This window comes from Aphelocoma coerulescens, chromosome 1 (genome assembly GCF_041296385.1).
Source record: "Aphelocoma coerulescens isolate FSJ_1873_10779 chromosome 1, UR_Acoe_1.0, whole genome shotgun sequence".
Lineage (NCBI taxonomy): Eukaryota > Metazoa > Chordata > Aves > Passeriformes > Corvidae > Aphelocoma > Aphelocoma coerulescens.
Window position 1 is genome coordinate 27,834,740 of NC_091013.1, and position 23,057 is coordinate 27,857,796.

Genomic DNA, 23,057 nt, shown 5'->3' on the forward strand with positions numbered 1-23,057 from the left:
GGGGAAAAAATGCAGAGGAAGTTTTAATTTAAAAAAAAAACAGAACAGCCCAAGACAACCACACTCAGCAGCCAGAAGCTCAGCCATAGGAGCCCAGCTCCTCACATCCCCACAGCATCTCCCGTGTGCCCTGCTCCCTGCCTCACCCTGGGTACCACCCCATCACTGCCATGCTGTGAAATGTGAGCAGGGACAATTGGGAGCAAAGCAGAGGCTTTCTGTCATTTTTAGTTCCCCCATGACTGTGAACATGAAACCCAGGAAGAGACAGTCAGCCAGATTGTGGCCAAAGAAACCCACTACTTAATGCTGTTGTCTGTGACAACTAGAGATTTAAAACACAGGAAGTTCCACCTCAACATGAGGAAGAACCTCTTTACATTGAGGGTGGCAGAGCACTGGAACAGGCTGCCCAAGGAGATTGTGGAATCTGCCTCTCAGGAAACATTCAAAACCCACCTGGACACATTCCTGTGTCACCTGCTCTAGGTGACCCTGCCTTGGTAGGGGGGTTGGACAAAATGATCTCCAGAGGTCCTGTCCAACTGTAACAATTCCATGATTCTGTGATTTATGGAACACATTTATTACTAATTTGATTAAGTAGGAGCTTCAAAATATAAGGGGCAGTTACAGAAATTTGAAAAACCACTACCCATGCTAACTGCTTAAAATGAAACAAAAAGAGAAAACCAACAGCAAAAAAAGGGTGAAAACAAGAATTCAGTAAAAGATGTGATATCAGGCATGTACTCTAATTTCAAATCTTATCTTTCAGGCTGGGCCTCTGGCTGTTGTTCTGAACCATTTCAAGTTACTTAAAACTTCTTGCAGTCATTGCAGATGAAGCAGCTCAGATGGGATTTGCAGGGAATCTTCCTCCCAACGAAGGAAGTGGAGACAAAGGCAGCAACTGGCAGAGACAGTTTGGGTAGAAAAAGCTGATGCAGTAAGAGAGGACTTCAGATGATGGACGGTGGGAGGGAGGGGAAGGCAATTACCAGCCACAGCCCATAATGGGAAAAAATGAAGTTTCATCCTGTAAAGTCCAACATCCCACCAAGTCCTGATATGTTCCAGATTTATTAGTGGTTAAGAATAGATGCTTGTAAAGAAAGCACAGGAATTCCAGTAAATGAATTCAAGACAGTAATAAAGCCAGAGAAGATTATATACACCAGTATTATATGAAATACAATATGTGAAATGAAAGTGATACTCAGGGGAGCACCTTCAAAAAAATGGTTCAGGAAATGTTTCTGAACTTCTGCTGACATGAATGAGAACAGCTTCAGATGCTCAGTGGTTCCCAAAATAGGACTTGCAACCCAGTGCCTTCTCTTCCTGGGTTCATTAAAGAAAAGCAGCTTTTTAATTATCCAGATTTAAATAATCCTGAAATATCCTGTACCTAAAACTTGAAATTAAATTAGGTTTTCTCAAAAACATGCTCAAAGTGGCCCAAAATTCCCTTAAATTCTGTTTTGTTCCATGTCCATGACTTTCACCCTAAAAATGTTGGAAGATATGAAAAATTAATTAAAAATTAAATCAGCCCTCAGCTTTAATCACCAGTGCCAGGAATCATGGAACAGCAACTATATACTGGAAGAGGCAAAGGGGAAGAAAGAGAAATGAAGATAAAATTTCCTTGTGGTCAGAACAGCCACAGGATTTCCCACTGAATTCCTTTCAGCTAGGGAGATCTTAATATGTTACTTGTATGCGGATAAAGTACAATAGAAATGCATGGTTTTATTAAATTTTTAAGAATTAAGATAGGCCAACCACGCCAAATAGCACATACTTACCCAAAGGGAGGGATGAATTTTACTGGGGGGACTGTGCTATGCTGCAGTCACCTTCTGAACTGGAGCTGGAGGAGAACACTCTGCTTTTGGGATCAGAGCAACAGCCTCTGCTCATGGAGGAGGTTGCTTTATCTTCAGGCCAATCATCAATGTATGCTTAGACTGCTCAAAGGAACCTTCCCAAACACAGAATATTCAGTCCAATCAACCTATAACTGAGAGTATGAAAACAAAGAATTCGTAAACCAGACACCGCTAAGGAAGAACAGGAGCTGTTTTCCCCCCATAAGGTAGGAGATGGAACACCAGTTCAAGAGTACCTCACTGCTGATGTTCTTAAGAGCAACACATTTGGGAAAGCAAAGGCTTCCTTTGTTTTTTTTGCTTTTAAGCTTTCTTTTTCCCAAACAAACAACAACAAAATCTGTACACCATTCCTGGCTTGCTCTCTGACCTTCAGCAAGCGGCCATCTCCTTGACATCATAGTTCAGAGACACAGTTTATGCATAGCCCATTTCACAGCTTCTCAGGTGGGATCAAACATGCTGCAGCAGCATGATGCTGAGTACCAATCCACTAGAAACTTTTCTACCCTGACCAGATATTTTTTAAAAAAATTATGGCAGGTGACCTGTCCTGCTATAAAACCTACCACCATGAAGTTATCTTTAGTCTTCCAAGAGCTGGCATAAATTCTGTGCTGTGTGCTCTGCCCAATTAAACACAGACATCATTTGTGCCTGTGTCTGACCATGTTTGTCCCACCAAGTAGCATCATACATGAGTGTAAGCCCAGCCCTAAGCTCCACTTAAACTTACCAGTGTCCCTGAAAACCACCAACATTTTTATCTTTCAGAAAGTGGGATAGGAATCAGAGTTCCTTATAGCCCAAATGAAATCTGCTAGTACTGTTGACTGGAATAAAACACATCTAAAAATGCCAGCCCCTTCAAAAATCCCCTTGCAGCAGAGTTATCCTTCTCATTTTACTGGCTTTTAGCAATCATTGTAATTAAAGCACTCCCTCTCCCACCCCCTCGACTTTTGGGATGCTGCAATGGGAATGCTGCAGTGTGAAAGCAAAAGCAGTCCAATCATCTGTTTAATATCACATTTACTTGATACTGTTGCTCTCAGGGCAGCAAATCTGTTCTAACTAACATTGCCTTGCAACTATCCACTTCAGAAATTGGCTTTTCCACAAGCATTTATAAAGGAGATAATAATAGGTAGCTCTGAACAACCCAACAGAGTGCTCAGCATTCAGCAGAAATCACCAGCATAAATTAATTAGGAATGCAAACACAATACAACACTCACAGAGATTATGATTTCAGCAACTTAATGGATAAATCATTACAGTGGTCCAAAATCAAATCTACTTCATAGGGAAGAGGAGGATGATACCAAATTAACAGAAATACTGTTTTTACCATTAAACCCCAGTGTGCTGTTCCTAATGTCATTGAAAAGTACTGGTATAATGCTGAGTAAAACAAGAAATATTGAGCAAATGGTGTAAATTCTTAGAAACCACCCTAGAAACCGCAGTGACTTAGATACTGTAAGTGTTATCTTCACCTTCCTTCTCTAACCTCTTCAGTAGTGAACTGCCTGGCCACAGGTGATTCAGAGCCCCACAGCTTGTGGGATGCATTGATGGTTATTAAAATTCTCTTAACCAAGCTGATGTATAAATGTCAACTTCCCAGCTGCCCTTTTATTTGTGTGTATCATTCACTAAACACTGTTATAAGGCACAGCACTTCTCCCCTGCTGGCTCTTTCTTGAATGGGTGTTCTCGCTTTGTCAAAATTTAACTAACTGCACAAACACCACCAGTCTCAGAGCAGACCCACATGTGCTCAAGAGATCCCCTGACCTCACCTCTGCCAGAGGCAGAGCCTGGCTCTCAGGGAGGTCACCAGGAGCCCCACATCCCACAGTTCCACAGACACCAACCCCACTCCAACCCCTACCCACTTGCAGCAGTAACCCCACTGCCAACCCAAAGCTCAGCTCCCTTTCATGAACACAACTCGCTGTAAAATTCACACCCCAGAGGGGTGTGACTGAGGACTCACAAAAGCTCCTGTGAACAGGAACCTCCTTCTTGCTTACCCATCCATAACCACTTTGTTTGCACCAAAGAACAACATGCAGGCCACCACCAAGTGGCTACCGGGCTAAAAATGTAAATTAAATGATACCAGTTAGCAGTACACTGGGTTAATACACAACTTCTTTACACTCCACTGCATAAGACTGGAAACTGTCATTTGGGTTCTGACCCTCTGAGCAAGCAGACCTGTGGTGATGTGACTCACTCTGCTTTTCCGACTTTTGTTTTCTTTCACACATTTACATGGCCATTTGCCAAACTATACAAACACAATTACATCAAAAAAAAGAAGACATTGTAGAGATCTGTTGAAAAACACTGTAAGTAAAACTAGAGGGTCATATATGTATATAGTACAATGATCATTTTTTTATTAAATTCAGGTCTTTTGAATGAAAAAAAAAAAAGGCTGAAACAGCCTTAGTCACTATTTATAAAAACAAGATAAAAAGTATGCAAAATATACTTTGCTAGGTATCAAATCCAATGTATGACAACTGAAGGCATTTATCTATAGGCACAGGGATGTGACACTGGCCAGGCATGCTGGACCCATCTGTCTCACAACCAGCTGCTCTTCTTTAAAGGTGAGAAATCAGAGATTAGGAAACCACCCTTCTCTTTGGAGGTTGACCTTACTGCACCATCCATACAAAGCTAATTCAGGACAGTGGAGGTTTTGTCCCTATACTTCAGACACAGCAGCAAGGTTTCAAAGCTGACAGAACTAGTTTCCCAGTACTAGCAGGTATTTTGTCTCATTTGGCCATTGATGTTCCACTTACAGACCCTTAAGATTAAATCAAGCCCCATTAAAGAGGGCAGTGGAATTTCAATTGCCTTTGAGGAGAATTGGGAAAGACACTGCCTTAACTGTATCAGTTTGACACACTAACCTCTAGAATTTGCACGTTATCAGAAACATTACACAGTGACAGATCAAACATGGTCATTTCCTCATTCCAAACAACATTCGGAAGATAATCAAACTGGTGTAGAATTCTCCATTTATATGCATATATTCTTGAGGAATTCTCCAGGAGGAAAACCCCACTAATCTACTTCTATTGAAGTTAATGACACATCCCTGCAGATTTGAAAGGAACTTGATTGCGAGTAAGGGGCCATGCAGGCGGTGACTATGCAGAGAGCTCTAGTGAAGCAAGCAGAAGCACCCTGGCCAGCTAGCTAGAACTGAGCTCAGTTTGGCTCTTCATAACTACTGAATAAGCAAACAATCCCTGACTTCAGCAGTTTCCTCTCTTCTCCCCCCGTACATAAGCTATCAGTGCAATTGGTTCACAGCACAGCATCGTGCCTCCATGATGAAGGGAAAGCCACTGTTGCAGTGCGGGTTGATGAAAGACTGAATACGTGTGTCCTCTGTAAAAGTGCACATTTATTAGCACAGAAAATGCATTATTTACAGAAGCAAAGAAACAGGATACACCTGAGCTATTAGGAAATCAAACATCCTAGTATGCCACGATAAGGTAATAAAAAAATGGTAAGGTACATAAGAAAAAAAGTCTTCTGGTGTTGAGAAAAGACAGGAGAAGCAGAATTACAACCTAGTGAGGTGACCAGGAGGGCTCCCACACCCATGTTACTATGCAGGCTGCCAGCTATTGCCTTCTGTTTGGATGCTCCCAGATGCTGGTACTTGTTTCCCTCAACTCCTTTGTTACATATATGGAACAAATTTTGCATTGTCAGTGCATGAAGCCCATGAGGATAGATATGGCAGGAAGGTCTGTAACCTTTACCACCCATCAAGCAACCGTTTGGGACTCCTCCCTGGCTGAGCTGTGCCATGCCACACCATCAGCTTCTCCTCCGGTATGCAGCAGCCTAATGAGGGGCGGCCACAACTTCCCAGCATCCAGGACAAAAATGTCAAATGACCATTTGTGGAGGCAACAGGCAGAACCAAAGCACCCGTTGCCACAGTGCTTTTGGTGCCACACCATCATCTGCTGAGGTTTTAAAGTCTTAATTCCTGTTGGTGCATTTCTTCCTTTGGAAGAAAGACTTCAGAAGGGGCATCCTGTCTTCATTTATATGCCTGACCAGGCAACTGCTAATAATAATTTGAAGACAACATCCTATTGCAACACCTGCTTGTACACAATTGTTACAGTGGGGATACTGCAACACGCCTATATCAAACCAGGAGTCCCGTGGAAAACAAATATATACGGACGGATTCTTGCTAGATGTTTCAGAGATGTTTATTTCTCCAGCCGCATGGCCGGGCTCTGCCGAGGAACTGCGGCAATCACGGGACCCGAGGGTCCTTGCCCGCGCAGGGGAACACAAAACAACCAATGGGGAACGAGGCTGAGCAGAGGCAGGGAAACCCCGTGTCTCCCTCAGGGCTCCCGGGGCTACAGGGCCGGGGAAGGACCCCGACACACAATGAACGGAGTTAAGGAAAAATTTATGGCAGAATCACTTAAAAAAAAAAAAAATCTATGTTTTCTCCTGCCACTCTTTTTACCTATGTAGTTGGTTTAAATATTTTACATGCCAGATAGATGTATGTTACCAAAAAGCTTATAAAGAGAATACAGAACACAGATGCACTCAACCCTCACATAAGCCACCACCTGTGGGGGTGAACCCAGGTCCTGTTAACTGAGGCTATGTGTCACACACTTGAGTTCTTGGCTTCAAGGAAATTACAATTTAAATTCATAACTTGACCTGAGTGAACTTAGGAATTTAACTTAAGGGCTCTGCATGAGCAGGACTGTATTGTCTTCAGACTAAATAAATTAATCTGATTATTTTTACTTCGATACATTTCACTGTCTATCAATTTCTGAAAAGCAAGTGTGTCCTTTTTAAACATCTTTAATGTACACTTTAAGATAAGAATACTTGAAACAAATATGATCACCTTGTCCTTCCTGATGTCTCTTAATATCATAAGGAAAAAAGCACAGAAAAAAGTTTTCAGTAAATGCAATTCTGTTAATGCCCTTGCAACACTTCCACTTGACAACCAATTCAGCACCAAAACATGAAATATTAGATATTGAAAGCACCAATGCTTTTGCCTAATTAAACTTTAAATCAACATGAACTTTATACCACGAGATCTCTGTGGTATAAAGAAAAGCATTTTTTAACTATGAATTTCCTTATAATTAATTCAGGTAGACCCTGCCTTCCGTGCATCACCAAGACCAGCTCCAAAAGCATTACTATTTAAATCATCAACACAGAGTGGATATATTACTTTCCAAGTTTGATTGAAAACCTTTTGACTTGGAACTAAGGCCCTGCTCATTTTGCATTTGCTTTCATGACAAAGGATTAATGATAGGTTAGAAAATTTGGACTCAGCAGCTTTTCACTATATTCCCCTCCCACTGTGGCAGGGACAACTAGTAAATACCTGGAAACGCAAACCAAGGAAGAAGCATTACTCAATGTATAAGAGAAAAATCCTCTGCTTGACATTTGTACCATCAACACCCTTCATGCCCACGCACGTTGGACACTAGAAGACAGCTTTCAGCGGTGCAGTTCCTCCTCTGGGAGAACGGAGCCCTTCTTCCTGCACAAGACCTCCCACACCATATTACCACCACCTCAGCCACGCTAGTGACGGCTGTGGTGGCTACAGCTGCTCCGCTGGGCACACAGTGACTAAGATCCCAGCATCTGCCCCATCCCATCCCTTCTGTGAACCCTGGCACTTGTTTTTGTACATGCATGGAAGGAACACCGCTGCAAATTTTTAATTGTGTGCTATTTGGACTTAACAGAAAATCCATGATTGAAATCAAGCCACTATACAGCTAAACATTATCAAAACACATCAGGTAAAAATGATTAGACCGTTTTGACCTCAAATGACACAAAATACTCATTTTGTAATTCTGCCTTTGTTGGGAATCGGTCCCAGGTGAAACTGCCCTGAAAAGACATCAGTATCCTGCAATGGCATTAAATTTATTGAATGTCTCCTTCAAGTACAAGTTGACAAAGCTATTCATAAATTAATAAATGGCCCAAGGTGAGCAGAAAGATCTCACGAAACCCGAGCAGTAATGCACTATTACTGTTCCTGGATCCTTTGCCATTTTATCATGTGGTAGTAATTCTCCCAAGGGTGATGTCAAGGATCCCCTTAACTGTACTGTTTGCCCATCTCTGCATGGTAATGATAAAAATATTGATTTTCACATCTGTGACTCAGATGCAATTTGACACAAGAAGTCCAAATTATTTCCCCCTTGCAGGGCATCAGCAATCACAAGCACAAACAGCTTCACTCACATCAAAATGAAGCAGCCTCCTTAACATGTGACACTGAAAACAGTGCTTCATTTTCTCTGTACTTTTCAAAATGAAGGCCTGGTCCAGCAGTAGATTTTAATACAGGCTGAGGAGGAGATCATAGAATGGTTTGGGTTGGAAGAGAGGTCTACCTTGGGCAGGGACATCTTCAACTCAATCAGATGGGTCTGAAGAGCAGCAGCTGCAGGGTGAGATTTGCCTTGGGTAAGCTGACACCAAGGAGTATCCTGTCTTTCCTTGAGAACCTTGACACATGAAACACCCCACCACCCCTGTAAACCCTAGGATCCTCTCCAGGTCCTGCTGGAGAGGACAGTTTGATAAGTCCTATCCTGCATGTGACAATAAGGAAAATGTGGCTTTCAGTCTTAGACAAAGTTTGGAAATTCTGACCTTTAAGCTTACACCGTGTGTAGCCACCAGCAATATTCCAGCCCTCCTCCCTCACTTCATCTGACTGCAAAGCTATGGCACAACTCATCTCTCTACCATCCAAAGCTAAACCCAGCCTAGTGACCACACGGCTCTGTGCCAGTGCCTGAAGACATCCAGCTTCCAGCATGGCATTAAGTGGGGCTGTACGAAGCCATTTCAGAGGGGACATCATGTGAGCAGGATGCCAATGAAGAAGGGGAGCCTTTTCACTTTGAAAAGAGAAAAATTGTAACTGCGAGAGAATTCAACAGAGGGGGATTCATCCCAGGGCTGTGAGCCCTTCAGTTTCCCCCAGAGACTGTCCTGGCTCTGAGAGTTTCTTGCATTTATTTTTTTTTTATGTGAACCTGAAACAGTTCTTCAGTGTTGGAAATCAGCCAAAAGAATAAGACCCACTGGCATTTTATTGCAAACAATTAACAATAAGCTGCTATTCTCTGATATAATTAGAAGTGTGGAATCACACTTCTTTGACCCACGACAGCACATGAGCCCACTGAAGGGGCAAAAGGAGGTAGATTTTTTTCTGGGAGATAAGTACTTTTCTAAATAACACCTACCCTCAGGACCATATTTATACAACTATTTCAACAAACAACTTTTGAAAGTCCACTGTAATCCACTAACGAGCAAAGATCAAAGAAACTAACAGGAAGGCCAGGATGCAATCAAATATTTGATACCTGAGCAGTTTTGTATCCAAGCCATAAACTCAAGGGCATTTCAGTGGAAGCTGTGGGAGGAGACGCTGCTGTGAACACCTGGAGGTTGTGTGGCCATGGTAGGTGGAGCCCCTTAGGGGACTCCTCATGCCCCACTGCCATCCCCGCATTGCTCCCCGCACAGGACAGCACCGGCGCCCACCATCCCCAGCCTCCCACCATTTTCAGTGAAGCTATGTTAAACAACCAAGGGTGGAAATTTTACTCGTTCCCCTAAATCCCACCACCTCCCCCGCCAAAGTTAAATATTTGGCCTTTGGTTAAACTAAATGGAGTTTTGTTTTTCCTTTCAGAGCAGTCTCACGATCTCCGTGTGACCCCGGTGGGAGGACAGAGGGAGGCAGGGAGACCCCACCGTGCACTCAGAGCACTGCCAGAGCCCAGTGAGTGTCAGCCCACTCAGTAGCAGAGATGGGTGTAATAAGCTTTTAAATACTTCCTTTCCCCTTTTTCTTGAAAAGAAAAAAGAACAAGGGAAAAGCTACTGGGATTTTCTGATTTTCCTTCTCACACCTTTTTTTTTAAAATACGTATGTAGAAAACATTAAACAACTACATCTTTGGATGCAACTCAAGTTAAACAACTGCTTTTATTGTTTAATTTTTAGAAAAAAAATAGCAAATTCTCACTTTCTTGAAAGGCTTTACTTCTACTTATTTGTATATTCCCTAGGTTATCAGCACATTTCCCTTGGCTTTTCTGACAGCAATATACATGTCCTTGTAACCAGAGAAGTATGGGAAATTCTGGAAACATCCAACTGTGTATAAATATTTAAAGCTCAGACACTCAAATACAAAACAAGTACCTCTCTGAAACAAACATCTCCAGATGTTTTAACATATTTTTATATATAGATAGATATATATATATAAGATGTGACTCAGGCACGGAAAGCCAAAAGAATGTTCTCATTTCCTGAGACTGGCTAACAAAAAGGAAAAAAATGTGAATGAAGGAACAAAGATTTCAAAAGTCAGCTTTTTCTTAACAGCAGCAGCTTTAAAATGCTCCACTTCAAATCCTTTTCCATATAGTCAGAATATTGCCTCCCTCTTGCAATTGCATATACTCTCAAAAGGAAACGCAGAAAGGAGAAAAAAATGCTTTCTGGGTTGTTAAAAGTACTACAGAAATGTCTCATTAGAGAAGTGCCTGTCCTTGTTTCAGTTCCAGTGAAGCTTACCGACACCTCCCAGCAAGCCCCTCTCCCCCAGCCTGCCTTGTCTCCAGGGCACAGTGGTCGAGAACAAGCCAGCAGCCACGTGCACTGTGGCTGTCCCTCAGCTCTGTCTCTGCATGGCAGGACTCAGCCTGCAAGACCTCACAGCACATCTTGCTCCATTTTTTTTTCCCCGACAGTACAAGCAGGTATGAACAGCATCCAGTTCCTCTGGGACCTGAAAGCAATGGGTGAAGAAAGGCCATGGACATCGTCAGATCATGAAGTCTTGTCGTACCAACAAATGTCAGGTAGATTTAAACAGGCATCAGATGTGTCCCTATTCTCTGTGCCCTTTTTAACCATAACCTACATGTCAGGGGGGCAGGACATGGGATTTCCTTCCTCTGAATCCTTTGAAGATGAATTTCTGCAAACCAGTTCTGTGAGAACGATGACAAAACCACTACTGGGGTGGCTTCCCTTCAAGCAGGGCAGTAGGAAGGGACAGCAAGCTGCAGAGTGAACATACTCAAGTGCACTTTCCACAACAGAAAGCAAAATTGCTCAGACAATCCTTCTGCAACCACTTGCAGGCAGGTGATCCCTCTTCCAGTGCAACAGAGCATGAACTCTGAATCCTGACACCGCACCCAGGGCAGCCACAAGCAGTCCCCAGACCCAACTCAGACCACCACCAAACACTGCTCCCTCCATCTTTAAATCCCCAGCACCTTGTCACAGAACCCCACTTTTAACACTGCTCTCTGGGCCATAGCTACATGACCCATGCACAAATCCACGCTTCTACCAAAATGGGTATTGTCACCTTTCCCAAGTTCTTTCCCCTCGATATCACTGCCACTCACAGGGTCAAGGAATCGATCCAGATGGAGATAAATGCAGTTTTAAATCTATGTACCTACCAATCTTTCTCACCATAGGTTTTCAGCTGGCTCAGGTCCCTGGTGCTGGCATGAGAAATGTTGGGGGATGGGAATGTGTGGGTCACCCCAGGCGGCTGTAGCACGACCACACGCTTAATTAAAACGTCTCTGTAATCATCACTGCCTGTGGGAAGAGAAGCTGCCCTGGCATGGCCCACAGATGGTCTGTCTTGAATTGTAGCACTGGCCAGAGCTGGGTCTGGGAGATGGCTGTTGTCATGTGAATCTCAGCCCACTTACAGCAGACCCTGGCAAAAATAAGTTACTTAACACAGCACAAACGTCGGTCTCTCTTGCCATGAAACGCAAATCTGTCTTGCTACCAACACAGTTCAGAAGAGCATGGTGGTCACATGCAAAGCTCAGCAATATGTGCCTATTTGCAAGCATTTCCTCACGAAAACCAGAGGGTTTTGCAAGCAGAAGCTGCTGTGCCAGTTCAGCCCTGAATCCCCAGGGGCCGCCTTCCCCTGGCAGTGCCGGCAGCATCCCCTGCCGTCCTGCTTGCCAGGCTGTATTCTTCATTCCTAAATCAGAGGTGGAGTGTGCCAGGAGACACCAAAGGAGGGCTCGTGGATGCTGTGGTTCTGCAAGGCAGGAGGCTGACAGCCAGTTCCTTGCCCCTGCCAGGCAGTGCCCAGACCCAGTGGGGATGGCCAGGCTCCCACAAAGAGTCCTTGCAAAGTATCGAGGTCTCTTTTGTCCTTCCCAGGTTGAATTTGAAATAATTCTCTGCACAGTTCCCTCTCCCCACATCAATCCCACAGCTGCTGCACATCAGTGTGGGGTCTGGACTGAAGCCACTTTGCCATGTTGTTGCCTCCCAAATATTTGCTGGTGTTACTGCATTGCTTTGCTGTGGTCTTTCCCAGTGCCCCCAACTACAGAAAAACAATATATTAATACAGAAAACCCTTTTAATTTTGAGCACAGCAGCTACCCCATGCTGCTCTGGCCACCCAGGAAATGTTCAAAAAGTCATTACAATGCTTAGCTTCCCAGATGATCCACATTAATTCCCCACCCATGATGGGGATGCGAGCAATAGAACCCTCCCCTCCCCAGTTTTAATTCTACTGTTCGCACCAGTTTAGGTTTTACTCAGAGACAACAGCCCATCCACCAGTGTGTTCTCAGTTCTTCAAACTATTTGATGCAAGCAGTGTTTGAAACAACCTTAAATGAACCATGTGACTAAGGACCCGCCTTCTTACTGAAATCTACAGAAATGGCTGAGGTTTTTTAATCAAAACGTGATGAAAAGAAGGATCATCAGAGCTGGAATTCAAGAACTTCTTATTTAAAATATAAAGAAAAGCCATCAATATGAAAAATACAGAGCATAAAACCTCCTCCTGGGTGCCAACCATGTTGTAATGCTATTTTTCATGCACCCTAGGGTGCCCCAGACGATGCCATTTTGGCACAGGAACAGGCTGCAGAGGAGGTTCACTTTGCCCATAGTTTGTCATCGGCCACACCATCAGCTTCTGGCACCCTGGACATCACTGACGGTTTCCAGATGCTGAGACAAATTCAGCAAACTATTCAATACAAAGAGTTACTATGGCACACAAAACCTGCCTAGGAAATTACAGTATCTTGACTTTTCCCCCCCCACTTCTATCTGTTTAAAAAACAGAAGTCAGCATTTTCTTAAAGACTTACACACCACAGGAAGGGAAATGCTGAAGTAATTGCAAAGGAGTGTCCTAATTTGAAGAAAAGTATGAACCCCAGGACACAGTCCCCTGCTACATTTTCCCTAATTGTCAGACTGAATTAGGACCTTTCACCCTTTCTGCCCAACACCAGCACTTCTGCACAGGCTCTTAAGGGTGACGTGCTCTGTAACACAACAGTCCTAACACAACAAGGGCAGCAGACCACGTACACAGCTGCTTCGTTCACACTGTGCATAGCTTAGACAAGGGAAGGCTTTGGCTATGAAAACGTGACTGCCAGTTTCATTTTCTTTGTCATCAGCACTTGCCATCATGGAAAGACCTGACATGAGTAATTACCCCACTGACTATCAAGCTGCTTTTAGCACAGCTAATAATTAAATCCTCCCTATACTGAAAAGTAATAAGAGACTGCATTATGCTATGGAGTGAAAAACTTTTGAACTGGGCTTTGGAGGAGAACAAAGCACAGACAAATCAGGATGTGTAACCTAACACACAGCATGAAGCCACAATTGCAGGAGCTGAAAGGCTCGCCTTAAGTGCTCCAATAATAAATATTTTACTGCAACTTGAAAAAGAATTTGTTAACTGTGCAAACCACCCTCTGTATATTGCAGACCATTAATGGTTCCCCTGCAGTAACTGTATGGAGCCAGTTCTAAGAAAAAGACCTGTGCACTACAACTGAGACCAAACTGCAGCATCACATTTAGCTTCTCATTTAGAGTCCCCTATCAAAGCCAGTAACACCACGAAGAGCCCCCATTTTTCAGCTTCACAGTCTGCAGTGGAATAAGAACTGTAAATCCAATGAGTCTGTGCTAGTTTTTCAAACGTAGTTATACTTGGAACAGAGAGGAGCTGGCTTTGTCTGGTATTCTGCTGCATGCTGGCCTGTATTTCTTGCTACAAAGAAAAACTCAGTTTGTTCTAGGGAACTGCAAGAGCTTAAGATAATAATGGTTCTGAACTGAGAAGCTAATGTTTTTCTCTGAACCACATATGAAACTTATTCCAGTGATAATATATCAAGATGAGTTCAGCACAATCAACTGAAAAAGCTGCCCACAAAACTCAGAGGACATTTATAAAGCAAGCAGGCATTGCCACGACGAGCTATCAGCCCCAGGCAGCACACCAAGCAATCCTGAATGACTCACCACTACCCAGCATCAAGCCACTGCGCATCCCTCCTTACCCAAATCCCCCTCTTCCAGGACAGAGTCTGGTCTCCCAGCATGATGCTGAGTGAGAAAGCTGTGCCTCAGTACCGACTGCTCAAGTGACAGCACCAGCCTGCAAGTTCCTCTAGTTGCAAAACAAAAGCCATAGGAGTAACTCAAGTTCAAAAAGCCTCCATAAAAAGAAGAGGGAAAAAAAAAAACGTTAAAAAGAAGAGTATTTCCTTGTGCATACCTGCTGACCAGATGTCTGCTGCTTTTCCGTGTACCAAATCTGGAGAGAGACCTCAAATCATTCTTTCCTTTTTTGTTTTCTTCACCAAAACTCAGATTACTTAAACTCTCTAATCATTCTTTCCTTTTTTGTTTTCTTCACCAAAACTCAGATTACTTAAACTCTCTAAATCAGACCAAAAACTCAAGACACAAAACCCCTTAGGAATTTCAGCTTGTGGAGACCTTTGAAAGCACTTTAGATTTTGTTTAAAAGTAGGTTTGAATGACATATTCACATTTTTAGTGGGGTTTTTTTAAGGATCAAAACAAGAAAACACACCAATTTTTAATTTTCCCTCCTGTATTTTACAAAATCAAAATGCATCTTTCAAGAGCCTTACCCCTTAGTTTTAACTTCAGTGGACTGGAATCCTCTACAGAAAACCCCCTCAGCTAGAAGGCTTGGAAACAGTTTTTCCGGAGGAGCTGACTCCACAGTCTCTCGCCACTGTGCCACCCTGCCAGATGAACAGCCCTGCCTGTCCTGGTCAGCACCTCCCTCTGCTCCCTCGAGCTGAGCTTCTGTGACAATGAACTGCACAGCACCTTCACCTCCTTAACCATAGCCCAGCCCCTTGTCCTCCATACAACGATTCACCCCAAAGGAATGGTGAGAGGAACAGAGGAAGACAGCCAGTTTAGGGAATGGGCCCCATATCCAGCCTTTACTGGGCAAACAGTTTTCATTCAGGGCACACCAGCAGTAGCAGGACTCCAGGCTGACTCTCAGCCAGGGGAGGATTTGCTTGGCCGGGAGCAATGACTGTTCCTGCCACTGTGAAAGGATGCTTGAGCCACCAGCTGTACCCTGGATGGCTCTGCTGCCACCAGTGTTTCCCCGGATGTGCTGGCCAGACACATCCTGCTGCAGGTAAGCTCTCTGCTACTTCATCTCTGCAAGTTTCTGCAAGTGTGGGCTCAAGTCTGACTTTGTCCCAAAATTTCTCACTGTGCCAGGGGTGTAGCCTAGTTCATCTCCTTGGAAGCGTGTACCAGCAGGGCAGCTGGCCTGCTCCCTGGGAATTTCAGCAGAACAGATGCCAAATACGTAATTGCTCTGTTTACCTGGCCAAAGAGGCGGCTCAGCCAGAGCACCTGTGTGGGGCTGAAAGACACAGTGCTACGCGCAGTCACAACAGCCTGACACTGGCGGCACAAATACCGACAACTCGGCCACTTTCAGGAATGCAGAAAGAATCCCGACCTAGAAGCATCCACCACCCACTACGAAAGCAAGCGGCTTTTGGAACTTCTGAAGAAAAAACAGTTACCTCAATACATACAGACACCTGAATCACATTATCATGTCTTTCTAAGCATGTGGCTGCACTGCAGCTGGAGCGAAAGCTGGTCAAGGCTGGTGAGATCCTGACGAGGGCACCAGGGTACTGACCCTGGGAGCAGAGCTGGCTCACATGGCACAGGATGCCACCACTGTAGCCCAAACTCAGCCTGACTTTGCAGCTGCCACAGCTTTTTTCCAAAGGTATGGCGCAGAGCTGGAGGAGCCTGCAGGAGAAGTCAGGCGCAGGAAATATAAGGTGGTTTTTAAACAGGCTAAAGTTTGTGTGCCAGAAACCGACCTGTACCCGCAGTCCAAGAAAGCTACAAAATCACTCTTTTTCCTTCCTTCAGCTCCAGGTTTTGACATATCAGCACAATAGTTTGCCAGGTGCTTTAATTAGGGCCATTTCTTCCCAAGAAACAACTGCCCAGTGTGAGGCTTTGATATGCCGGGCAATGAGCAAAGCAGCCTTTGCTTTCCGTAGTCCACCCCCACTAGACAGGACTTCTCGGTAATTGTGGGATATGCATAAAACATCACGAATCTCACCACATCAACACCCGAGGTTATTCAGTATGATGCTTTTAAAACAACTACCACCCGCCCAGGACAGGGCGCCTTTTAACGCACTGGGCATCAGACCGCGCTCGGGACGTGCGAGCCGCAGTTCTGGGTGCTACCCCGATCGCTGAAACAAGGGCACAGGAGCCGCCCCAGCGCTCCGTGCGAGCGCAACGCCGCGGGGGGAATTGCGGGGAGAAGGGATTCCTGCAGTGCCCCTCGCTGCCGCTCCCGGGGCTGCCGGGGACAGGGGAAAGTTTCCCCGTGGAACGGACACTTCACAGGAGCAGCAGCCGGGCCATCCTGCAAGGCTGCGGGCCGCCCGTCCCCTCGGCGGGACCCCAGCCCGACTCCGCCGGCGCCCGTGGGAGCAGCGGGAAAGCGCCTTTCCCGGGCAGCACCCGGTGACAGCGGCCCGGCCGAGACAAAGCGCCGCCCTCGGCAGCCGCCCGCCGCGGGAGGCGGGACGGGACGGCGCGGGCGGCCCCTGCTCCTCTCCTACCTGTTACAGTTGATCCCCGCCGCCGCCACCCCCAGCATCCCGCCGGCCGCCGCTCCCGCCGCTCCCGCCAAGCGCTGCCCACCGGCGGCGGGAGGGGCCTCGCCGGGCCGCGGTAATGGCGCTGGGCGGCCCTGACGGCACCCGCCCGCGCCGCGCCCCGCTGCGCCCCCGCGTGGGCAAAGAGGGGAGGCACCGCCGGGAGATGGGATCCCCCCGCCCCCGGCCGGGAAAGAGGGGAGGCACCGCCGGGAGATGGGATCCCCCCGCCCCCGGCCGGGAAAGAGGGGAGGCACCGCCGGGAGATGGGATCCCCCCGCCCCCGGCCGGGAAAGAGGGGAGGCACCGCCGGGAGATGGGATCCCCCCGCCCCCGGCCGGGAAAGAGGGGAGGCACCGCCGGGAGATGGGATCCCATCGCTCAGCCCGGGAAAGGGACGGGAGTCATTGCCAAGAGCTGGGGTCCCCCGGCCCCATGTGCTTCCCGCCGAGCCCGCGGGAGGGGTCGTTCGGCTCCTCTGTCAGCCCTGGCGGAGATGCGGCGGCCGGAGGGGCGGCGGCCGGAACGCCCCCCAGAGTTACGTGAAATAGGTGCCTGGAAGCGGCTGTTGCTGGTTTTGCGGGGTTTCTTGGGGGTTTTTTTTGGTTTTGTTTTTTGTTTTTTTTTTTTTTTCCCAGAACAGAAAACTACTTTCAAACCAATTCCAAGGATTTTCACTTTTTCACTGTTTCCTACACATGGTTGTGTATTGCAGGATAATTTGTAGCGAGAGAGCTGTCGACTCACCTTTGGGCACCAAATATGCTTTGGTGAATTTTGCTGGAGCCAGAATCCGGTTTTAATCAACGTTATTTAAACATGTAACAGGAATAATAGGAATGGCTTGGGGAAAGGCTAGCACCTCGCTCAGGCTCAACAGTGCAGAAAGTAAATGTAAGAAAGTTATCTTCAGCGCTGCTAAACCTGGGGTCAAACCTCTGCTTCACTTGGAGAGAAGCGACCTCATTCCAAACCAAGCAAGTTTCAAAGGCAGACCTATGGACAAATGAAAGGAGCATAATAGAAAAGGTGGGATTATTGAGCTTTCTGTATTGCCACCCATTGCCATCCTTAATATCAGAACAAGGAAGTGGCATGTTGGAATGAAAAATGCAAATATTTGCCTGCCAGGATTAAGGAAATATCTTTATGGTTCCAAGAAGACAGCTCAAGGAATATGTTAAGCCAGTGAAAATCAGCATAGAAATGTATGAGTGAGCACAGATCAGAAAGAAAAATTCAAACATTGAGCACATCTACTTTGGTATCCATCAGAACCAGGAAAAGAATGTAAATTTTTTGGGATTATGATGCACAGAAGTTATTTGGTGGACATGCCACAAGCATGATTCTAGAGAGAACTACAGCTGTAGAAACACAGACTGTCTGTAGTACTTCTGTTTGTTTATTTGTTATTTTGCGCCTCGGCAGGGTTCAGTTTTGCTTGCCAGATTGAGGAATCAAACACAGCAAAAAAAATTCCCTGTAGTATCACAGGGAATACATTTCTGGGAAAAGAGGAAAAGAAAGTATATGGCTGAAGAGGGAAGGGATGATATGCCAGAAGAAGGGGATGGGATCCTTCCCCTTTACTCAGCGCTGGTCAAGCCACACGTGCAGGGCTGAGTCCAGTTCTGGGTGTCCCAGAAAGAGTCCATCAAATGGCCACTGAGATTATTTAGAGACTGGAGCACTTCTCCTACGAGAAGAGACAGGGAGCTGGGACTGCTCAGCCTGGAGAAGAGAAAGCTCAGAGAGATCTTGCCAATTAATAAAAACGTACGAGAAGGGCGGGTACAAGGAGGGCAGAGCCAGTCTCTTTTTCAGGGGAGTCCGATGACAGAACAGAGGCGGAAGAAACAAACTGAAACATAGGAGCTTCCCTCTGAAGATCGGGGAAGAAGTTTTCACTGTGAGAGTGACTGAACGCTGGAAGAGGTGGTCTGTGGAGACTGTGGAGTCTCCACCCTTAAAGGTACACCATAGCCATCTGGATGTGATCTTAGGAATCTGGCTGTAAGTGGCCCTGCTTGAACAGAGAGGTTGGACAAGTGACCTCCAGAGGTGCCTGCCAACCTCAACAACGGTGTGATTATTTTGGAAAACCAATCACACCCCCCCTCAATTAAAATAAAAGCAAAACACAAAAAGACCAAACCTAACCCCAAAACACCCACCCATTTTAATGAGTCTGTCAGCAAAGCTTCCTTATATCATCTAAATAAGTGCTCATTCTGTGCCAGCTGAAGGTAACACAACCCTTTTGGTTCTTTTCTAATCTGCTTTGGGCAGTCTGCCATTACTTGTAGGCAGCTTCATGAATGTCTTTAATTAACCTCAGCTTGTCTGCAAGGATTTCAGGGTCTCTCCCATTGCCAGTCCTCCTGGGGAGCTGTACAAGGTGGTTGTCCCTGGCTGCTGAGCCCAGCTGAAGAGCAGTACCTCTGACCAGCACAGCCTGAAACGGCAGGGAGGTGGCTGGGCAGGCATGCAACTACCACGGCTGCAAACTTCAGAACAGTAAATTCTGGAAATAATTAACAGGCAGTGCCAGCCAACAAGTGCAGCCATTGTGGCACTTCCTTTGGAGAGCACATTAATAGATTTAACAGCAAGTGAATTGCACCATGTGCAGTTTTCCAGTGCTTTTAAAGATGAAATCCCTAAAGCCTAGTCTGCTAGCAATATAATCTCAAAGTAACAAAGCATTTTCATAGAGAGTGAGAGAGCCTTCCCCAAACATGTACAAATGCCAAACACTAAGTACTAGCAGCTTTTGGAAACGCTGTACCAAGAAAAGCCAGGAATTCACAGTTTGCCTCCCCAGGCTCTGTGCACTTTGCAGCAAGTTTGCGCCTTGGGGTCTGATTTAAATTTTTGTTTTGTCTTGCTGTACAACAGAAATAACAAATCTTAATTGTTATTAATTGTCCATTACACAGTATTAGAGCATGCTGGCATTCTAATTAACTTGTAAAATTCAGTCCAGAATATTCTTAGGCAAGTAATGTAATAGGATTCACAAAACACACACCACAGACTCAAAAGATCATTCCTCCCATTCCGTGTTAGTGCAGGCTATGGCAATTTTCTTCCTATGCAGTTTAAAAAAAATGTGGTAGTCTGCCTACTTATTTCTGCTTACAAACCCATCACAAAGTCTAATATTCTGCTACTAATGTACTTGGCATCAGGTAGAGAAGTGCCATTATCCCCAGCAGGCGAGTCAGGAAATAGAGGCAGAGAAACTGAAATTAAATTTACGAAGGAAGCATGTGGCAAAGCAGGGAATTTGGACTCTGTGTCTCCAGCCTAGCATATTAATCACAAAATTAATGTGTTTTTTTTACTCTCATCTTTCCCTTTAAGACCGAGTAAAATGCAGTTTTAAATAGGCTTCTGATGTTCTGTTTCCAGAGCACTTAACATTTTCCATCACTGTTGAAATGCCAAACTTACTCTACTGCAGCTGGAAGTGGCACTTTAGCGACATGGACTCGGCAGTGCCAGGTTAACAGCTGAACTCCTTGATAGTCAAGGTCTTCTCCAACTTAAATTATTCCGTCCCTCTTAAGTGATAGCACAGAGCCTTAACCTATTTAGAGCTAAATGCATGATCAGCTTTGCTGACATTAAACAAGGCCATTATTGTAGGCCTCAGGAAGAAGTGAGAAAGGAAAGATTATTGGGGACAGATGAGAAAGCAGCTGCTTGGTCAAAGGATTTGACTGCCTCTCTCTAATCACAAATATCTTTACGTCAAATTCTTCTTCTGGAAATGAAAAAGTATTTTACGATTTTGCCAGAGTGGTATGAAGGGACATGAGCAAGTAACTTCTGTTATTTGCTCTAGCTTTTGCTTTCTACCAGAACTTCATGTGACTGCAGATGGTAGATTCATAGAATGGTCTGGGTTGTAAAGGAGCTTAAAGATCATGTAGTTCCAACCCCCCCGCCACAGGCAGGGATGTCTTGCCCTAGACAAGGTTGCTCAGAGCCCCATCCAACTTGCCCTTAAACACTTCCAGGAATGGGGCATCCACAGCTTCTCTGAGAAACAGTTCCAGGGCCTCACCACCCTCACAGTAGAATTTCTTTCTAATATCCAAACTAAGCCTTCTCTGACTCAGAGTGCCTGTTAGCAGAGCAACCCCATGGTTGTTTTCCTTAATATAATCAATGGATTTAAATTGTAAATTCTCAGTGTTCTTCATGTCACACCTCCAAAGCTGTGAAGTTAAAGCAACAGTGAAGGAAACTTTGACCATGTAAACAGGAATAATTTTTGAACACAGGGTGTCCAGCTAAATATTCTTGGCAAAGCTGTTAATGAACTTTGCATTTTTGCTTAGCTTTAATAACTTATCCATTGAATAAATAAGTTTCAACCACTATTTGAGATCTCTAAAAAAACTTGGCTATTATTAAAAAAAAAATGTAGTATTCTCAGAATACTGGAAGACTTATTTTAGTGATCATTCTGACATCCATATAAAAGGAGTCAGATTTCTGCTTCATGCATTTTAGACACATCTAGTATATTTGGCATCATTGTTTCTTGGAAGAGGGAAGGAGACTCTGCAAAACCAAGGATATAACTTTTACTGATCAATCTCAAACCTCTGCAAAATTTATCAATAAAATTCTGTATTTAGCAGCATAAATTTCTGCCTCATGACAAGATCAGTACTTGGACAGACACAGTAAAGGCTAAAGAAAAAACTTATGGCAGCACCACAAAATGGGTACTTTAAGAAATAATAACTCTTGGAGATTATGGTACTACTCTCACATTTTTAGTAAAAGTGTGTAATTTTTCTATTTCAAGCTTTTTGTCACTGCAATTCCCATCTTTCCTAGAACGTTAAAAACCTATAATTAGCTTTTCTGCGTTTTCTGAAAATCTTCTTCCTGCAAGATATCTGCTATCCCCCACCACTGCAAACAACTGGTTTAACCAGTTTCCAAGAGAAAGGCTGGTGGGTAGTCAGGGCAGGGACAGAGAGCTGCCACATCAACAACAGGAGATGGTTCAGGTTTTTATCACCACCATCTGCTTTTCTCCCCCCAGTTCCCAAGGCTGTAGCCCTCTGTCCATGGAGCAGAGGGACCACCCATCTGTCCCCTTGCAAAGGCGGGCAGCCTTCCCCTGGACTGCTGCAGCTGCAGGTTTAAGTCAGTGCTGTGACTAGATGTGAAAGGAACATTAACCAGTCTGTATAAATATTTGGCTGCTAAAGCCAAAATGGTGTGATTGGCCTTCTCCCTTGGCAAGAGTAGTGCTGAGCATCAGCACTTAACTCCATAAAGGGGAGTAACAACAGTAAAACAGTATTTGGGTAACAGCCTTTTTCTGGAGCTCTGTAATGGCTTCTATGCTTTTTATTTTTGAGATGCTCTGCATCCTGCAAAGAGCAAGAGAGCCAAGAGCTAATATGTACCGCCCCTCCAGAAACAGTCTGAGTGTTCTCAGAACAAGCTTCGATTTTCAGGCAATGAAACAATAAACCCCACTTAAATTCTACATGCATACAATAACTGCTATCCAATGTCTATCAATTTAAAACACTTTCAATGTGGAGGACTGGGACTGTGCCCATGCCCAAAAGAGCACACTGTATTTTACACTGATTACATTTACCATGGATTCTTAAAAAGCCTTCAGGCATTCAACTGACAGAAAAAAAAAAAAAAAAAAGATTTGCTAATACCAAGGCATGGTGAATTGTTGGAGCAGTAACTGATGTGCATTTCCATACTTGTTTTACTATTCTCAGTCTTCACTGTTCAATCCAGCCTGAATCCTCAGGACGAGCCTGAGAGACACAGGACACGAAGGAAAGGAAGGAAGCTCCTGAATGCAAGATGCATCTTCTCATCCTTTGACAACCATATAATAAATTTTAATCAAATTCAGTTTAAAAAGTAGTCAGAATATTATTTCCCTTCCCCATAGCATATATACATTTATGTGAAAGCTGTTAGTGGTTGACTGGAAGTATCAGGCTCTCTTAC

At 44.8% G+C, this 23,057-nt stretch overlaps 1 protein-coding gene across 1 annotated transcript in view; it reads right to left on the reverse strand.

Annotated features, from left to right (window-relative positions):
• LIMS1 (LIM zinc finger domain containing 1) overlaps positions 1 to 17,097 on the reverse strand; it is a 69,702-nt gene extending 52,605 nt beyond the window's left edge. The window contains exon 1 of the mRNA XM_069004973.1: positions 17,007 to 17,097. Within this exon, the coding sequence (XP_068861074.1) occupies positions 17,007 to 17,044 (38 nt within the window). The 5' untranslated portion in view covers positions 17,045 to 17,097. The remainder of the gene's footprint in view (positions 1 to 17,006) is intronic.
• Between the last annotated feature and the right edge of the window lie 5,960 nt (positions 17,098 to 23,057).